This window comes from Ahaetulla prasina, chromosome 1 (assembly GCF_028640845.1).
Source record: "Ahaetulla prasina isolate Xishuangbanna chromosome 1, ASM2864084v1, whole genome shotgun sequence".
NCBI classification, from domain to species: Eukaryota; Metazoa; Chordata; class Lepidosauria; order Squamata; family Colubridae; genus Ahaetulla; species Ahaetulla prasina.
Genome location: NC_080539.1, coordinates 167,329,694 through 167,347,406, shown reverse-complemented (window position 1 = coordinate 167,347,406; position 17,713 = coordinate 167,329,694). Strand labels below are relative to the sequence as shown.

The 17,713-nt window shown below is 34.5% G+C and overlaps 1 protein-coding gene across 7 annotated transcripts in view; it reads left to right on the top strand.

The window, feature by feature from the left end:
- GPCPD1 (glycerophosphocholine phosphodiesterase 1) overlaps nucleotides 1-17,713 on the top strand; it is a 55,296-nt gene that overhangs the window by 7,164 nt on the left and 30,419 nt on the right. For 6 of the 7 annotated variants that reach the window (XR_009154904.1, XR_009154903.1, XM_058180927.1 and 3 more), the window contains 4 exons: nucleotides 4,803-4,880; nucleotides 9,347-9,443; nucleotides 11,509-11,593; nucleotides 16,987-17,062. Coding sequence is in view for 5 of the 7 variants with exons in the window: in XM_058180927.1 (XP_058036910.1) it covers nucleotides 4,832-4,880; nucleotides 9,347-9,443; nucleotides 11,509-11,593; nucleotides 16,987-17,062 (307 nt within the window). In the remaining 2 variants the exon portion in view is untranslated. Of the gene's footprint in view, nucleotides 1-1,811; nucleotides 2,020-4,802; nucleotides 4,881-9,346; nucleotides 9,444-11,508; nucleotides 11,594-16,986; nucleotides 17,063-17,713 lie in introns of all 7 variants that reach the window. The other variant, XM_058180943.1, reaches the window with a different exon arrangement.

The following is a 17,713-nucleotide window of genomic DNA, read 5'->3' as shown; positions in this document are numbered from 1 at the left end:
CTATATAATCTTTTTGTATGATACCTACATATATTGTGACGAAATAAAAATAAATAAAAAATAAATAAATTACTATTATCTTCAGTCCTCCTGGTATGTGGAACTTCCTTTGCTAGCCTGTCCATAATCTCTGTCTATTATTTGTGATTTGAGCTGCTTTAGAAGCACTAATGAAAGTAGAACTTGTTCTTTCGGCTTACTGCTGCGTTGATATTATAGCTGAGTCTGCTCACTTTTTTCCATAACAATTTGGAATGGTTGGAAGTCATTTTTAACATGCTAGTAAACATCCTGTGACCTCTGAAATCTCATTTCAGACAGATTTCCTTACTTAAGCAGAGAAACAGAATAACCACCAGAGGGCAAAAATTCAGAGCAAGAGCAACTTTTGACCTTCTGTCAGCTTCCCCGTTGAATTTCCTTATGGGAAGCTGGCAGTGAGCATCCAAAATCTCCCTCCTTCACTCCCACTTCTCTTCCTTCCCCTTCTTTTCTTCCTTTTCTTTCCTTTTCTTCCTCTCCCTTTCTTTGTGCTCCTCCCTCCCTCCTTCCCTTCCTTCCCAGAGGCAATTAAGTGACTGGTGTTGGGTGGAGTAGGAACCAAGTGATTGCATGAGTGGCTGGGAAGCTGTCAGAGAACATCAAAAATGAGGGTCACATGACTGCAGCAGTGCAGTGGCAGCAGTGCTGAAGAAGCAGTAATCCATTAGAAGTGAAACAATCACAACTTTCCCAAATTTCATTCCCTTAGTCCCAGTGTTCTGTAAACCCATTTGAGGTACTTTGGTTGAAAAGATTTGGCCTTCTGCTTCAACATTTTGCCCACTTAAAGATTACAGACACAAGGGATTTAGTAGTATATAGATAATGGACAGTGTCTTTAGCATTAAAGCCCTCTGTTGTCATCCTAATTAACTATAATGAACCATATTTTACTTTCTTTACATAACTACTTCTGCTTAAATTTCAATTCAACCTGCTCTTCACCTGTATGGTAATCCTTGACTTACAGCCATTTGTTTAGTGACCATTCAAAGTTACAGCAGCTCTGAATAAAGTGATTTATGACCATCTTTCACACTTATTACTGTTGCAGCATTCCTGTGGTTGGGGAAATTCCTGTGGTTCAGGCACTTGGCAGCTGGCATATATTTATGACGGTTGCAGTGTCCCAGGTCATTGTGACCTTCTGACAAGCAAAGTCAGTGGGGAAGCCAGATTCATTTTACAGCTGTATTACTAACTGAACAACTGTAATGATTCACTTAACAACTGTAGCAAGAAAAGTCATAAAATGGGGCATAAATCACTTAACTGTCTTGCTTAGCAATGGAAATTTTGGCGCAATGGTGGTCATAAGTAAAGGACTTCCTGTAGTTGCTGCTGTAGATTTCATGGGGGCATCCAAAGGTGTACTGTATTTTTTTTCTTGTTAAAGACAATGTATCCTAAGTACCTGGTTGTTTATTGTTATCAATGTATGACTATCTCTGTTGTAAACATGACAGAGAGACTTAAGTCAGTAGAATTCAAATAATTCACAATTGGGTTTTCCTTAGCTAAGCTCTGTAAGGTGTTTGTATCACATATAATTATAACATTGATGCTTTATAAATTCACAGTGGTGAATTTGATGAGCAGCAGTTTATTAATTTCTTATCCATATCAGAAAAGTGTTTTTTCTAACAGGTTATTCACATGCTTTTATTGCATTTCATGCAAAGTCATTGATTACTGTGTAGTCCACAAAGATGAAATGCATATTATGACATATTCTTGACAAATGTATCTTTTCTTTTATGTACACCAAGAGCGTATGCACCAAGACAAGTTCCTTGTGTGTCCAATCACACTTGGCCAATAAAGAATTCTATTCTATTCTATGTTCTGCTGGCTTTCTGCAATGCTCAAAGCTGAAGGTTTGAGGTCGATGAATTCTGCATTGCAGATTAAAGCAAACTATGAGAAGAAGACGCAGATACAGACAAGTAGAGGTCCACAGGAAAAAGAATTTTTGCAGTAATAGATACTTTAGTTACTATTGCATTGAATATTTTATACTGGGTTAGGATTTGACTGTAAATAATATACCGTATATACTCGAGTATAAGCCGAGTTTTTCAGCACGTTTTTTGTGCTGAAAAACGTCCCCTCGGCTTATACTCGGGTCTATACGGCTTATACTCGAGTTTTTTTTTTCTTTTTTTCACATTTTACCGGACGGGAGCCCTGCCGGTGCAGTGAGAGGGCGGGGCGGGGGAGCCGCCAGCCTTCTCAGCTGAGGGAGGGAGGGTTTCCCCAACCGGTAGGTGCCTCATTTCCCACCCTCGGCTTATACTCGAGTCCCCAGTTTACCCCAGTTTTTGGGGTAAAATTGGGGACCTCGGCTTATACTCGGATCGGCTTATATTCGAGTATATACGGTACTTGAATGTTGTTATATAGTTTCTTGTATGTGGGGATTTCACACACTGATAGAACTAGATAAGTTGCAAGTTTGTTAATATATCTATTTCCCAAAAGAATGAAATATTTGAAGACTGCTGTGCAATAATGTAAAGGAAAATAAGCATATTATACAGTTACTGAGATTAACCAACTTCGTTGTATACATGTCATACATTGTGATTTAAAGTAATGGTTTTTCAGAACTTATCCCATATACTGGATACCCAACTTCTTGGTCCTTTGAATATGCAGTATATCCTGAGTGTAAAGAAGTGTGTAAAGTCTCTGTCCAAGACTGTGTTAGCTATTCCTATAGAAGAGAAAGAGCTTTCTTTGTCAATAAATTAATGGATCAAGCCAGGAATGTTGACTGTTCAGCTTGGGCTTTCTAATAGTCAGATTAAAGAATCAAACAATTTAATTCTAAATAAATTAGATTCATGGTGTCTTAAGTCATAATGTAGTTGTTTTGTTTTAGTTTAATATACTGTATGAATGATTGAATTAGATGTGTTTGATGTGATTTAGTCAGCAAATCATGGTGAAACTATGATTTACATGAAATACAGACCAATTTAGTATGAAACATATAGTGCAGTTGTAGTTTCAGCCATTATGGTTTGTAAATAACATATGGTTTAACATTATGAATGAGCCAGATCACTATGACTTCTTCAATAAATCTTGATTAAAACAAACTAAAACATACTACAGTATGTGAAGTAAGCATCTGTACCAGTCAGAAGAGGCTTGATGAATATATGCCATCAAGTCAGTATAGGTAGTCCTCAACTTACAACCATTTGTTTAGTGATTGTTCAAAGCTACAATAGTACTTTATTTATGACTGCTTTTCACACTTAAGATTGTTGCAGCATCTTCATGGTCATGTGATCAAAATTCAGACACTTGGCAATTAATCCATATTTATGATGATTGCAGTGTCCCTGGGTCAATTGATCACCTTTTGCAACCTTCTGACAAGCAAAGTCAATAAGTAAGCCAGATCCACTTAACAACCTTGATCTAACTTAACAACTGCAGTGATTCACTTAACAACTGTGGCAAAAGTCATAAAATGAGGCAAAATTCACTCAACATATTTCTCGCTTAGCAACAGAAATTTTGGGTTCAGTTGTGGTCATAGGTCAAAGACTATCTGTATTGACTCTTAGCAACCAAACAGCTAGATGGATAGAGGCTTAAGATTGGAGAAGACCCCTGATTGGAGAAGACTTGTGCATACTCAAGTAAACTAACAAAAGAATCACTGAACAAATCAATCCAGAATTCTCATGTGTTGCACGAATGAGCAAGCTCAGCTTATCCTACTTCAGATACATTATGCAAAGACTTATCTCTGAAAATGTCTGTAGTGTTGGAAAAGGTGGAAGAAAATAGTAAGTGGGTAGACTCAGTTACATTGACAGTCAGTGCACCATTGAAGGGATAGATCATTAAGGAGAAAATCTATCTATGATCACTAGGAATTGAAAAAGATTTGGTGACACATAATCAAATTCAGTGTTTACTCTTTCTTTAAAATGGTATTTCTCAGCTTGAGATCATTTCTATTTAAAGAGGAAGTGTTGCTCCTTTTCTATACAGGTAGTCTTAACCTATGACCACAATTGCACCCAAAATTATGTCGTTAAGTAAAAATTTGTTAAGTGAGTTTTGCCCCATTTTGCGACATTTCTTTCCACAGTTGTTAAGTGAATCACTGCAGTTGATCAGTTAGTAACCTGGTTCTTAAGGGAATTGGGCTTCCCCATTGACTTTGCTTGTCAGAAGGTTGCAAAAAGGGATCACATGACTCTGGAGCACTGCAACTGTGATAAATATGAACCAGTTGCCAAGTATCTGAATTTTGATCACATGATCATAGGGATGCTGCAGAGGTAACTGAAAAATACTTCATTGGGAAAAGGTGGACATAGCTTAAATAATTTGTGCACTAACTATTCCACAGCCTTGCAAAAAATAGTTGGCTTTTAAATCTGCAAAAATACCTTATTATATGCTTCATTTGAAGAATCACTCAATTCTGTATGAATATTTCAATTTGATTTCATAGACCTTCATCTCTAGTTTGTCAATAGTTATTATCAATTTGGCAGATTGCAGAGCTGCTTCCCTTGCAGAGAAACTTAACATTGGACTTTGTTTAGATGTGCACTATATAACATTTTTTCCCTCTGAAATTCAAAGTACATAACTTGCCACTACTCCTTTTTTACCCTCTGTTTTTATTATTTTGGCTTGTATTGTAATTTAAATTGGGGCGCTTTCTTGAAAGAATGTGTGCAGATAAATAAAATAATAACATGATGGTTTCCTCTCTTTTTTAACAGATTACTATACTCTTTGAAAATAATTGAAGATGGCACCTTGTCAGGTTACCTTTGAAATAAGAGGAGTATCTCCACCAGGTACAAAGTAGCTTTTAGTGCAGACTTGCAATAGAATTGAAAGTTAATTTTCCATGTAACAAATTATATCCACGCAGTTGTAGATGGGATTTTTAGAAAATTTCATTTGTTACATTTTGTAGATATGCTTGGCATTTAATGAGTATGTATGTAAAAATTTATTTTTAATGAACAAGATAAGTTTCCTTAGTTCTAGTATGCTGTTTCAAATATTATGCCCTCTCAAATATTTCTATGATTATGTCTTGTAAGTATATGAAAACTTGAATTTCCATATTTCCTCTTCAGATCAGTTTACCACCTACATTTTTTGCTTGTACTCTATGTGAAGAGTTTTTTCTATTGCTTAATTTAATCCCTACCCAAACTGAATGCTTTTTCTCAAAAATGGTATCATACGGGTAGTTTTTAACTTAAGTTCATTCAGCAATCATTGGAAGTTATGACAGTGCTAAATGAATGATGATTATAATCAGTCCGCAGAGTTTCTAGAATTCCCACAGTCACAAGATTATGATTCTGCGCACTTGACAACTGGCTTGCACTTACGACCAATTGTGGGGCCTTGCAATCCCCTGATCGCTATTTGCTGCTTTCTCTGCTGTCTTCTCTTGAAAGTTGGTGGAAAAGCCGGCAGGGAAGGTTACAAGTCATTAGGGTAAGTCACCCCTACCTACATACCCTTTTACTACCCCTCTGCATTCATATTGCACTGGTCACTCATGCACTCCCAACCACCTTCCTGGGGCTTTGATGTGTCTCCCCTGCTACTTCTTACATACAACCTCCCGGTGTTTCAATGCACCACTCTTGCAATTTCACAAAAACCTTCCTCACTCTACAGCAGCCATTGACCTGCCTGCTGTGCTGCTTGCAAGCAGCTTGGGACTTTGCAACTTTCTGCTGGTTTCCCATTTATTTAGTTGTGATAAGATGGTAGAAAGTTTCCCTGCTGAATGATCCTGAGATTCAGTTAATGGTGGCAACCAGGATGGCAGAAATTGTCATCTCTTAAGTGATGCTGTTGCACTTTATGATCAAATTGCTTAGCCCAGAAATGCTAGTCTTGATTGCTATTGTAAATCGAGGACTATCTGTATTTCCCTTCCTTCTCCCAAGCAATTCCATAACAGTGCTTCACAAAAATTTCTGCGATATAAAATAAAGTAGAGCTTGTGACTAGGCAATTGCTGCTGTTTCATTCTATAATGCATCTGTTTTAAAACTGAGTAATGGAAGAAATATTAAAAACAGTTTGTTCTCCAAAGCCCTCAATTTGTGCTATAAGTTGTTTTACATTAAATGACTTGCATCCCTTTTTAAAAATAATATAAGACACTGGATAGCATTTTTTAAAAAAAATTAAGGATACAGGAAGTCTGTTGGGAGAAGATTTTGGATGTTTATTTGTTGTTTTTATAGTCTCCCAGCTTTGAATCGTAATTCATTTTGAATGAATAAAATCACAGCTTTATAAAATAGGGCTTATATGTAGCTCTATAGAATCTCTTAGCATTGAGATAGTCAATATGTATAAGAAACACACAATTATTTATTTAGACAAGAAGTTGGGGCCAAATGATTAATCTTTGGACAAATCACGGATTATCTTCACTAAGAATTTTTTTGACAGCACTATTTAAAAGAATATATGCATTTAAGTATGTAATGAGTCGCATATCTGATCAACTGTTGAAAGTTTAGAGCTAAAAGTGGCAATTATTTCCAGACCACAGAAAGTAAACACATTGCAGCTGTTTAAGATCATAAAAAACCTTTAATATGCTAACTTAGACTTAGAGTAAGAAGAAACATAGATATAAAATGCAGGAGCTGATAAATAAGGACTTTGCCTTACTGCTCTGCAGTAGGCAATCAAGTGTTGTGACTTCAGCTATGACTTCAGTCTTTGCAATACAGGAAACAGATTAAACTAGGCAACTTGAGACAGGAAGTTTACCTACCAAGTTTAGCTAAAAATTGAATTAAAGGTTAAATGGTTAGAGTCAACACTGCCTTGAAGGTAAACCTCCTCCTCCTCCTCCCTTTGTAAAGCCTGACAGATACAATCAATGAACATTAAAAAAGACTCAGTTATTTAAATAAAGTACTCTTCTATTTAATAGTAATAAAATATATATTTGATATGAATATTAAATAGCTACATTCAGCTGAAACATTTACCATGTTTTCCTATATATTATTTCCCCTCAGTACAGATAAAGTAGTATAATTGTTATTCTTTCTGTGGAGGTACAATGGATAGTGTTTCATTAGCAGTTTTATTTTGTGACAGACTTCATTTCTGCCAGTATATCATAAGAGTTGTATTCTTTTGAGGTTGATGGAGGCATTTGGGATTTCGAGAACGTTTTGCGTGGTTTGGCAAAATATATTCTAAAGAGTTCATACACAGAATGTAGAGCTACAAATCAGATACAAAACATCAATTTATCAAATGCTAGCTGTTACTTCCTTTAGAAGACATTTCCTACTAGTTCTGTTTACATTTGTCCTTTTTTCCAGAGATATTTGCAATTGCCCTTCATTTCTGTTTCCCAAGAAAGATTATGAGATTTAAATGGAGAAAATAGAAGTATCATTGTAAATAAATGATGGTGGAACTTAACATTATATGTTGCAGCTTGCTGCCTTTTCTCTCTCTTCTAAATAAAAACTATTTTTTAAATGTAAAAACATCATAATGGATCTATTGTTCTCCCTGGCATCACATTGGGGACCTCAGCTAGAGGTATATTGTTACAATGTCATATTCTGCTCCTGGGTGCTGGAATTGCAAGGGCAAACTCCATACGATATCCTAAATTTTTTGGCAAGTTGGGTGGGGTTAAGAATTGCTTTTTCTGTCACTTCCAATTTGCTGAAGCATTATAACTGTCTACTCTTCTTCCTATGTCCCCCCTTCCCTAAAACATACCCAGCCAGAATGTAGAGAATTGGCAGGGAGAAATGTTGACAGCTCATAAAACATGCATTATTGTCAGGAAGCATAAGTGAGATAATTTCTAATATCCCACACACAGAGAAGTGATTTTTTTTTTTGCATTAATTGCTACTTGGCTTGGTTTGCACATTTTTCCAAGTCATTGTTTAGTTTTGGTTTATGGAATTAGCTAAAATTGCCTGATCCATAAGTAAATCTAGCTCGTAGACTACAGTTTCCAAAGCACATTGTTAGAGTTAATAAATACACTAAGCCTATTGTAGTTCCTGATATAATCTAGCATGATATTTCAGAAGGCTGAACTTGCTACCATTCTCTATCTGGCTATTTCCCTTTTGCTCACCTTCATTAATTGCATGAAGAATATTTTAGCACAGCTTTTCCAGTATGATGTCCCAGTTCTGGAAATGGAAGTTCTGCGAATTACATTCCCAACACATTGGGGGAGTATGATAATATGAGTTTTGACATTCATACACTTAATGTTTTATTTTCCACTACCACAAAACCATGCAAAATTTAATGATTCAGAAAACGGTGAATTTTGGGGACCAGAAAAAAGATGTTGGAAAACTGCATGTGGTCCTGGCACTTCAAGTTGCCTGGGCCTCTTTTAAAGCAGTTTAGAGCTGTTCTGTTCTTTCCATTTGTGGGTTGTATGTTGTCTTAATTGCATAACTGATCCCTTTCAAAACTTTATTAGATAACATATTCAGAAATATTGCATAACAAATCCCCTAGCAACTAGCAAGTTGTGGATGCCTTAGATTAGAGGCAACTGACTTTTTTTAGCCTAGAACATGTGAACTTCAAATGTTTACAAAAGTAATGATGTGTAACTATGTTACACATACATACTGATGTTCTACATTGTATTAAAAAACCCCACTCTTTTGTGCTCCAAGTGCGATATCCATATAATGCCAATACATATACCACTAATCCTAATATACCTCAGTATAATCTTCACAGCAACATTCAGACAAAATTATGAATTTTCTGTTCTGTGTGCACTGTTATTTCTATTATTTAAGATGGGATGTGAAGTAGGTATGTGCAAACTGTGCAGAACACAGTTCAGAGAAGCTTTTTCAATCTGGAAAGTGCTTTGAATTTGAAATAATGTTTTAAACTGAAAACAGAACTGGTTTAAGTACACTTCCAAAACAATAATTTAAAATGATAGGAAACAACTATTTTTTTTGTCAATGGGGCATTTCAAAATAATGTTTTAAAGTAGTTCTACTTTGGACATGATGATTATATGGTGAAGAGAAAAACAACTATTACACTGTTTAAAATAAAATAAATATGACAAAAATAAGAACTTAGTTAACAAAAATGTAATAATTCTGAAATTAATTCAGTCATTAAGCTTATTTAGATCAGATATCTACAGGTTGTATCATTTTGCTTCAATGTATATTATTTGTTATTTATGTTAGTCTGAATACTCAATATTTGAAAGTTTATTATTTATTTTCTGACACTTCTTTTCTAGGAGAGGTTTTGGCTATATGTGGAAGCTGTTATTCTCTAGGAAACTGGAATCCGCAGTGTGCAGTAATCCTTCACCCAGAAGATGAGGCTGGTGATACGTAAGCTCTTTTCAGTGGTATATTAAAACCCAATAATAACTGTAACAGTACTCTGGATAATATTAAGTGTATTTGCTCGTGTCATTTATTTAACTGGTATCCAATTCCATAGTTCTCAGCTGATTTGACATGCCTAAAGTTAAGGATTATTTGATTAATTATTAGATTTATCTCCCACCTTTTTTACAGTTCAAAGCAGCATATGTAATGCCACCATATCCTGTTTTCCCTATAGCTAACACCTTGTGAGAAGGGTTTGCCCAGAGAAACATAGTTTGTTTTCATGCTTAAAGAAGGACAAGACCGAGAATTCACCATCTCCTGGTTTATAGTTCAGCACCTTACTCACTACAACAAATTGGGCCTCATATGTATTTATTGCATTTGTATCCACCTTTTCTGTATGAGTGCTCAGGTGCTACACATGGGGATCTCTCTTTCATTTTATTTCCTCGGTGGATACAATTGGACTGAAATAACCTGGTAGATACATTGGACTGAAAAAATGTAAGTGGCCCAAAGTCACTATCTGTAGTTAAGTGTAGACCTGAACTTGAGTCCTCCAGAATTCAGTCCGGTTCTTTGACTACGATCACTAATCTGGCAGCATAACATAGTTATGTGGCTAAAGTATTTGATTGGCTTGTTGACATATTTGATGTCCCGAGGATTCATTAGGGGCACAACCACAGAATGCCTAAGGTTTAAAAATAGTTTTCCCCGGATCCATTTTTATAACACATGTTAAATTTCTAAGTACATCTCTGTTACCTTTATTATAAATTGAAATTTCACATGTCTGCAACTAATTTTGGAAAGTGGAACCCGGAATGAGAAATAACATGAGACTCCTTCCCATCCCCACTTGTCTGTAATTGCTAAGAAATAACAGAAGTTGGTATAGAGGAAGGAAAGAACCACAATATGCCTACATCAACTATGCCAGCTAATACCACTGGTTGGAAGGTGTAAGAGGGATATCTTTGATGGAATAAGGTGAAATGTTTCCCATGGCCCACACATTTTCTTAGCACTATACTAAAGGACCATGCTGATGGGAGAACAGTAGTTCAGCCCACTGTGGATTAGCAGGGGATCCCAAGTAATCATTATATTACCAAAAAGCACACCTTTACAATGTGGCCTTACTGCTAATTTCATATTTTCTTTTGCATTACTATTGTCCTCATTTTACCTAACTAGCTTGCATAATTAGGGGAGTAAGAAATGCTGTTTTGGAAAAAATTGAACTTTACGATTAATTTTCAACATGAAATATTTTTTCTCTCAGTCCAAGTGAGTGGAGATGTTATTCTGCTCATTTGCTTAGACATGATTATATTATAATAAATTGTATTATAGCCTGGTTGGTTGTAGGCATTCATCAGCCCAATTAATACAGCATTGGGGTAGTTGTTAAGTACTGTTAAAGCAGTATTATTGTCATAAATGAAGCCTTTGAATAAGTTGCATTCCCATAAGGTTAATTTCTAATTGGGAAATACATTCTAGTTGGTAGTTGTTGCGCAACTGCACATACTTCCCCCCCCCCTACACCTTTCAATGCAGCACAGTAGCCTGCTTGGGAAAATACATTGTTTTTTCCTAACATTGAGTCATTTTCAGAGGACTTTTGAAATGGATCCAAGAGTTATATATTGACCATTCTTAGTTTATTTTTGAGTAACAAAATATTGTGAAGGTCAAGATTGTTGTCAGGAAAACTCTTTCACATTCATTAGATTTCATGTTTCTTTTCAAAATGTAAACAACTTCTTTTTTCACTGTTTGGGAGCTTTACTAGAACATGCAAGCGACTTTGTCTGAAAACACTTGATAAGTGCTTCTTTTTAAAAATCCTGAATAATGTGCTAGGGTACTAGGATAATTTTTATGTTCTCTTTAAACTGTGGAGGTAATTAAAAACTATGATCAAAGGAAAAGAGAATAGAAAGGTTTTTAAATCCTGTTGTGCATGCATGTGTATATACACTTACACAGCCAGTGATTTTTATGTATTATTATTTAACTTTCCCCTATTTTTTAAAAAAATATTTTTTTGCAGTCTGCTGTGGAAAGCTACAGTTGATCTCCCCAGGGGAAAGAATATTTCATATCGATATTTTCAAGGAAGTTTCTTAGAACCCAAGGTATGTATACATCCATGAACTTCAATTAAACATCTTGGCTAATTGATGCTAAGGTGTTTAGAAATAAAGTAATCTACAGGCACTTCCAGACTTACATACCTATTCAAAAAATATTGTCTCATTCAATTTTTGAACAAGTCAGAATTGCACCAACTGTCCAAAAACTGAAGTATATTCACAGTAATCTGAGGTTGGAATTTTGGTGGTGGATAATGAGGGACTTAATTGCTAATTAATTTTCAAACCTTGAAAACTTTAAATACGGCTTATAAAGACATTTGTTCCAAGTCAAACTGATATAAGACAAGTCTTGCATAACTCTGTGGGTATCTGTACTTAATAGTCAGCTAATGAAATTGAAATATCCTGACAGTAGACTCTTTTTAAATCCACATTATTTTACAGAAAAAATATTGTAGATAAGCGTAAAATTTGTATGGCAAAAGAAATGCATGTATTTTTCTGTATAGATAGGAATTACAATTGATTTAGTCTTCTCAACCCATGTACATTGATCCAAATACTTGTGATGAATGCACAGAAGTAGTATATTCTATGCTTTTCTTATTCAGTTGCTTTCTGTGTAGAGCATAAATAGCCTAAGAAAAAATATCAAACTTAATGGTACCTTCAAAACACCTTGTTGCTGATAACGTACATTTGAATATAAAGTATTAAATATGGCACTCACAACTTTTTTCATAATAGAAAATAGAAGTCCTGTTTGAAGGACATGTTAGAAGTAGATAATGACATAGAGAAGGCAGGAAATCCATAAATTAGAACTCTTGCCAAATCAATTCAGAATTATCATATTGTTAATCACTTACAGTATAAATGATAAGATAACCGTTAAAACCATTTAAACATTGATAGATCTAATGTAATAAGATATACCCCCTTATAATACATGCAAACTTCACAGTATGTATTGGTAAGTGTGTTTCCTTTGAGTAGGTACTCTGTATCGTGCACGCTATAAGTACCGTGTGATGCAGAGGCTTCTGTGGTAAGTATACATTTTATGGAATAGCAGAGTAGAAACATACATAAAGAATCAGTACAAGGGCCATCATGAACCTGGTTGCCAACAAAGATTTAACAATGGATGGAGTTGGTGGGAAAGGATATATTGCAGTGAAGTATTGTTGTTTCAATGTCGGGATACAGTACAAGCAAGGTGAAAATAAATGAGAAAAGGATGAAAAAATAGAGTTTAGTGTGATTGCAATTCAATGAAAAATGACTGTATCATGTGCATTGAATTAATGATAGGATAGTCCTTTTATAAACTATTTTTGCTATATATCTATTTTTAGCAATTTTATCTACTCAATATTTCTCAGATGTTTCATATTCCTTAATCTTGAGCTGAGAGACTGCCTACATTTAGAACTGAATTAAGATCATTTTTTAATGATTAGAAACACAGGAATTGAATATTATTTTGAAGTACATGAAATAAAAATTGGAAGTACAGCAACTGATGCAGGTTTACTTCCATGTACTATTTGACATTTTAAGTATTAAGATGAATTGGTGATTTGTTTGTTGTTGTTTTTTTGATTATTTTTTTGTTTTTTTGTTTTTGAGACCTCTAAAAGAAGAGATGGCCAATCTCTAAATTTTTCATGAATTGTATTTGGAAACTACCAAATTTCTAAAATTGATAATAACACCTTTACATGTTGAAGTTTGATTTCCTAATTTGTGGTTAGAATGGCAGTAAGAAAAGAAAACAGCAGTTTGCTTTTGGACTTAATCATTAGAGATTGTGAAAGTGCCATATTTTTTTGTTACAGCAACTTATTAAATGAGCCTTAGTCTCAAATATTTTGGATACTGACATAATACTCTTGGGATATTAGTAAGAGCAGGCTGATTTGCCAAGAGATGGTGACTTGCATATGTATTAGATTACAGTGCTTTGGATTAAATTGAATTATTCAAACATTGTCAAATAGTTCAACTTTTTTTTCACTTTCTTGCTACCATATTTAAAAACTGATTCACATTTGATTAATGCTTCAAGAATCATGCTTGACAGAAAAGCACCTACTTGGGATACTTAAGAAACACTGATTCATTAGCATATAGTAAAAAAAAACAGTTATTAAAAAACTAGTGTAAATGCACATGACTGGCAGAATACTAGATATGGGCTATGAACCCTTTTTACTTTTATTATGGCAATCAGGAATCCAATTTTTACTTTTAAGAAAAATGAAACTATATATGCCATACTCTCCTTCTCTGGCTCAAGCATCTTGAGAAATCTATAAATGGTGCTTTTTTTTTTTTTTTTTTGAGATAAGGTCTTCCTGTTTCTTAAACCAATCAAAAACCCCATCTACAATGATTTTGTCAATTTGAACTTAGGTTTTTATTGTTATTTGTTTCTTGAACTGTTTATTTTGTAAGTTTTGACTTGAACAATGGAAGTTAATCTCCTTCCTGGCATCTCTGAGTGTTCATTTGAAAACTGAAATCTCACTAGACAAAGTTACTTGCATGTCCTTTTTATTGTTTTTCATTTGGGATGTTTATCCCATTATTGTAATCTTTGTTGATTAGGACTATAATGTGCCCAAAATACTTTTATATATCAGAAAATGTATCTTCTACTTTTAATTATTTTAATTTGAAATACATTGTTTGACCATGGACATGCGTAATACAAACATTTAATGAGTACAGTATCTAATAATTCAGGGACACAAGTGATCATAAAAGTTTAATTTGTAAAATCTCAGCAGATGATTGTGTCAGTAATTCAAATACACCAGCATTTTAAATGTTTGTTTATTAAAGTAGCTTTTATTCTAAAACATATTCTGTTTTCAATGGGAAGTATGCTGAAAACCAGTCCTATATGTAAAAAACTGGGTGATAGAAAATTTCTGCTGGCATACTGTAGATGCTCAACCGCAGATGTAAGGATAGTTTTCCATAGCTTTTGTGTCAGCTTCCATGTAATTAGAAGGAAATAATTTACAATGCCAGGTTTCTTTGGCCAGACCAGGCCTTCTGTTTTGTAAAATTATTCTCCTAGCAGATCAGTGTTTGTCTGTTATCTGATAATTATACAGTGACCTTGTGGAGGACCTCAGTGAAGTAATTCACTAATACGTATGACAGTGTCCATGAATTACCTCATCTATGATTCAGTTCTTTTTCTATTAAAGCTTTAAATGCTAGTCCTATGAATTCTCTGGTAGTTTTTAATAAAACTCGTAAACAAATCTTTTCATAGAAAAGAAAATACATATTTAGTTGCTTCTATCAAAATAAATAACATGAGCTATATAAAATACTGAACATGGGATGTTACGCCATATGCGTTGAGTTAATGTTCCACCCAGGGACGGATTTCTAAATTAATAGATATATGTTACTAAGACACTGCTGTATAATTAGATAGTATATTCTGGCTAACATTCCATCTCCAAAAGGATGCTACCCCCATACCAGATTTTCCTAACAGTCAGATGCAGTACATTTGTCTTTTCCTGCTTCCTGTTGCTACTAATTTACGGGATGATTTAGTTTCAAGGTCATTTTGGTGATGGTCAGATCTCTTAATAAAACCATTTAGTGCTTGATTCGGCTGTGTGCTTATATATTCACCCTTTCATAGCAAGATGTCTGCTATCTGATCTGTCCTGAAGTTTAGGGTCACTCTGGCTAGAACTTCACAGGTTCAGACTGTTGTCTTCAGCAACAAAATTGGCTTACCAGTTGAACTATTGTTTACTTAATTGTTTTATATTCTCCAGGTGGCCTTGCTTTTAAATACTAAACAGAAATGGTCAATCTAAATTCATTTCCAGATTTATTGTCTTCTCAAATACTACTATTTCTTGGGAATCTGCAATCAAAGCAGCATCGTTGCCTCCCCCCATATATGTAATGGCAAACCTGGATCGGTGGCTTACTTAATTCCTTTTCAAAAAATATATTTAAATTAAAATATATAGTGTTTGTCTGCCTAATCCTGAGAGTGGACCTGTATTTCCTAAATAACACTTTGCTAGTTCAACTAGATCTTAGAGATATATGTAAATAATATTGTTGATGTAGGAAGAAGGAAATATGCATAACCTAGAAATTTATGCATATTAAAGTTTAACTGGACTCTGGACAGATTATGTTTTAAAGTATAATTTTGGAAAAAATTATAAAGAGCAGCTGAGCAATTTTGATACTTTTCAAACAAATACAGGCAGTCCTTGATTTACGACCATAATTGAGCCTGAAATTTATGTTGTGAGACATTTGTTAAGTGAGTTTTGCCCCATTTTACAACCTTTCTTGCCACAGTTGTTAGGCGAATCACTGCAGTTGTTAAGTTTGTTACACGGTCATTAAGTAAATCTGGCTTCCCGGTTGACTTTTCGTGTCAGAAGGTGGCAAAAGGAGATCAAGTGACCCAGTGTCACTGCAATGGTACTAAACATGAATCAATTACTAAGATCTGAATTTTGATCACGTGACCATGGGGATGCTGCAGTGGACATAAGTGTGAAAAATGGTTAGAAGTCACTTTTTTCAGTTCCATGGTAACTTCAGTCACTAAATGAACTGTTGTAAGTCGTGGGCTACATGTATAATATACAAGTAGTAGGCTTGTGGCTACTTTTGATGGAATATTTTGTTAATTTTCGGATACTCCACACTGAAAAAGTTTTCTGTTGAATCTAGGTAATTGCCACCGATTTTCAGCCAAAAGTCCATTCAGTGATAATATTGTGTATATTCCATAGTTACATGTGGCAAGTTATATAGACTTTCAGCCTAATTAATAATTACAGAGGCTGCAATACCTCCATAATTTGTGATTTCCTGCAAAACTATCATGTGAAAATATAATCCTATCATAAGTATGAAGTATTCATACTTCATATTCTAGAAAGAATGTTGTCCTAAACTACTGTATGTTAAGAGAATTCTATTACTCCCAGTCTGGGCTTCCATTTTATAAGAAGCCTATTTATATGACTTATGGTAGAAGGGTATATTTGGATGGGATTATACCCCCTAGTCATTTTTAGATTTTCACATGTTCAATCTAGCCTCTTAATGGCTGAAATATGCAGATTTTATAAGCGAGAAGGATGAATGCATATATGTGGGAAATATGGTAAAAAGCTACATCAGAATCCACCAATACCATTCTTTGTCTGGAAATATAATAGATTGGATTTTGATTTTACAGTGGGCTAATGTTATCATAGTAGCATCAATTATTATAATAAACATGGTATAAATTGAGGACAGTCTTTGTACTTCAAAGGATGTACAAGCAAATTTGGCTCATGAAAGAATGTAAATGGCATCACAGATAAACATTAATTAACAAAAATTATTGCAGACATTTAACTTTTAAATTACAGACTATCGATGGTCCATGCCAAGTCATAATTCACAAGTGGGAGACTCATCTACCAGCACGATCAATAACCCCTTTAGGTATGGGCATCAACTGCATCTGTTTGAAACATATGCATAAGATTACTAATGTTACAAAATGGTTTAATTGGGTTGATGTTATTTTGTAGGATTAACATTAAACTTCCACTACAAAGGGATCCTCCATTTAGCCAATATGAGCACTGCTTTCACAAATTGAAATGAATTTATATGATAGAAGACTTACAAATAGTATTATCATGAGTCCATTTTAATCAGATGTCCACAGGTTTTCATTGCCAAAATTTGTGTTTGCACATCTGGATTTTAAGGCATGGCATGGTTGGATCCCAGCTCTCTTACCTTCAATCTAGAAGCTAGGAAAAGGTGTGGGGTATCATCCTCACACAGATATATTATGGTCTGGAGATTCAGTACACTGAATCTTACTCGGCTCACAGAAAGGAAAAGGAAGTTGTGGACTCTTAAGTTCATTTTTAAAGACATTGAAATACTATTGATAATCATTATGCTTTGAGATTGAAAGTCCATACTGATATTTTCAAAAATCATGCCTGAGTGATAGAAAATACAAATTGTTAATGGTAAGTTGACATTTAAATACGAATTAAATTTTCTTAAAGAGAACAATGACCTCAGAAGCAAGACATTCTTTGTCTCTCTATATTTTGCTAAACATACTCATGAATA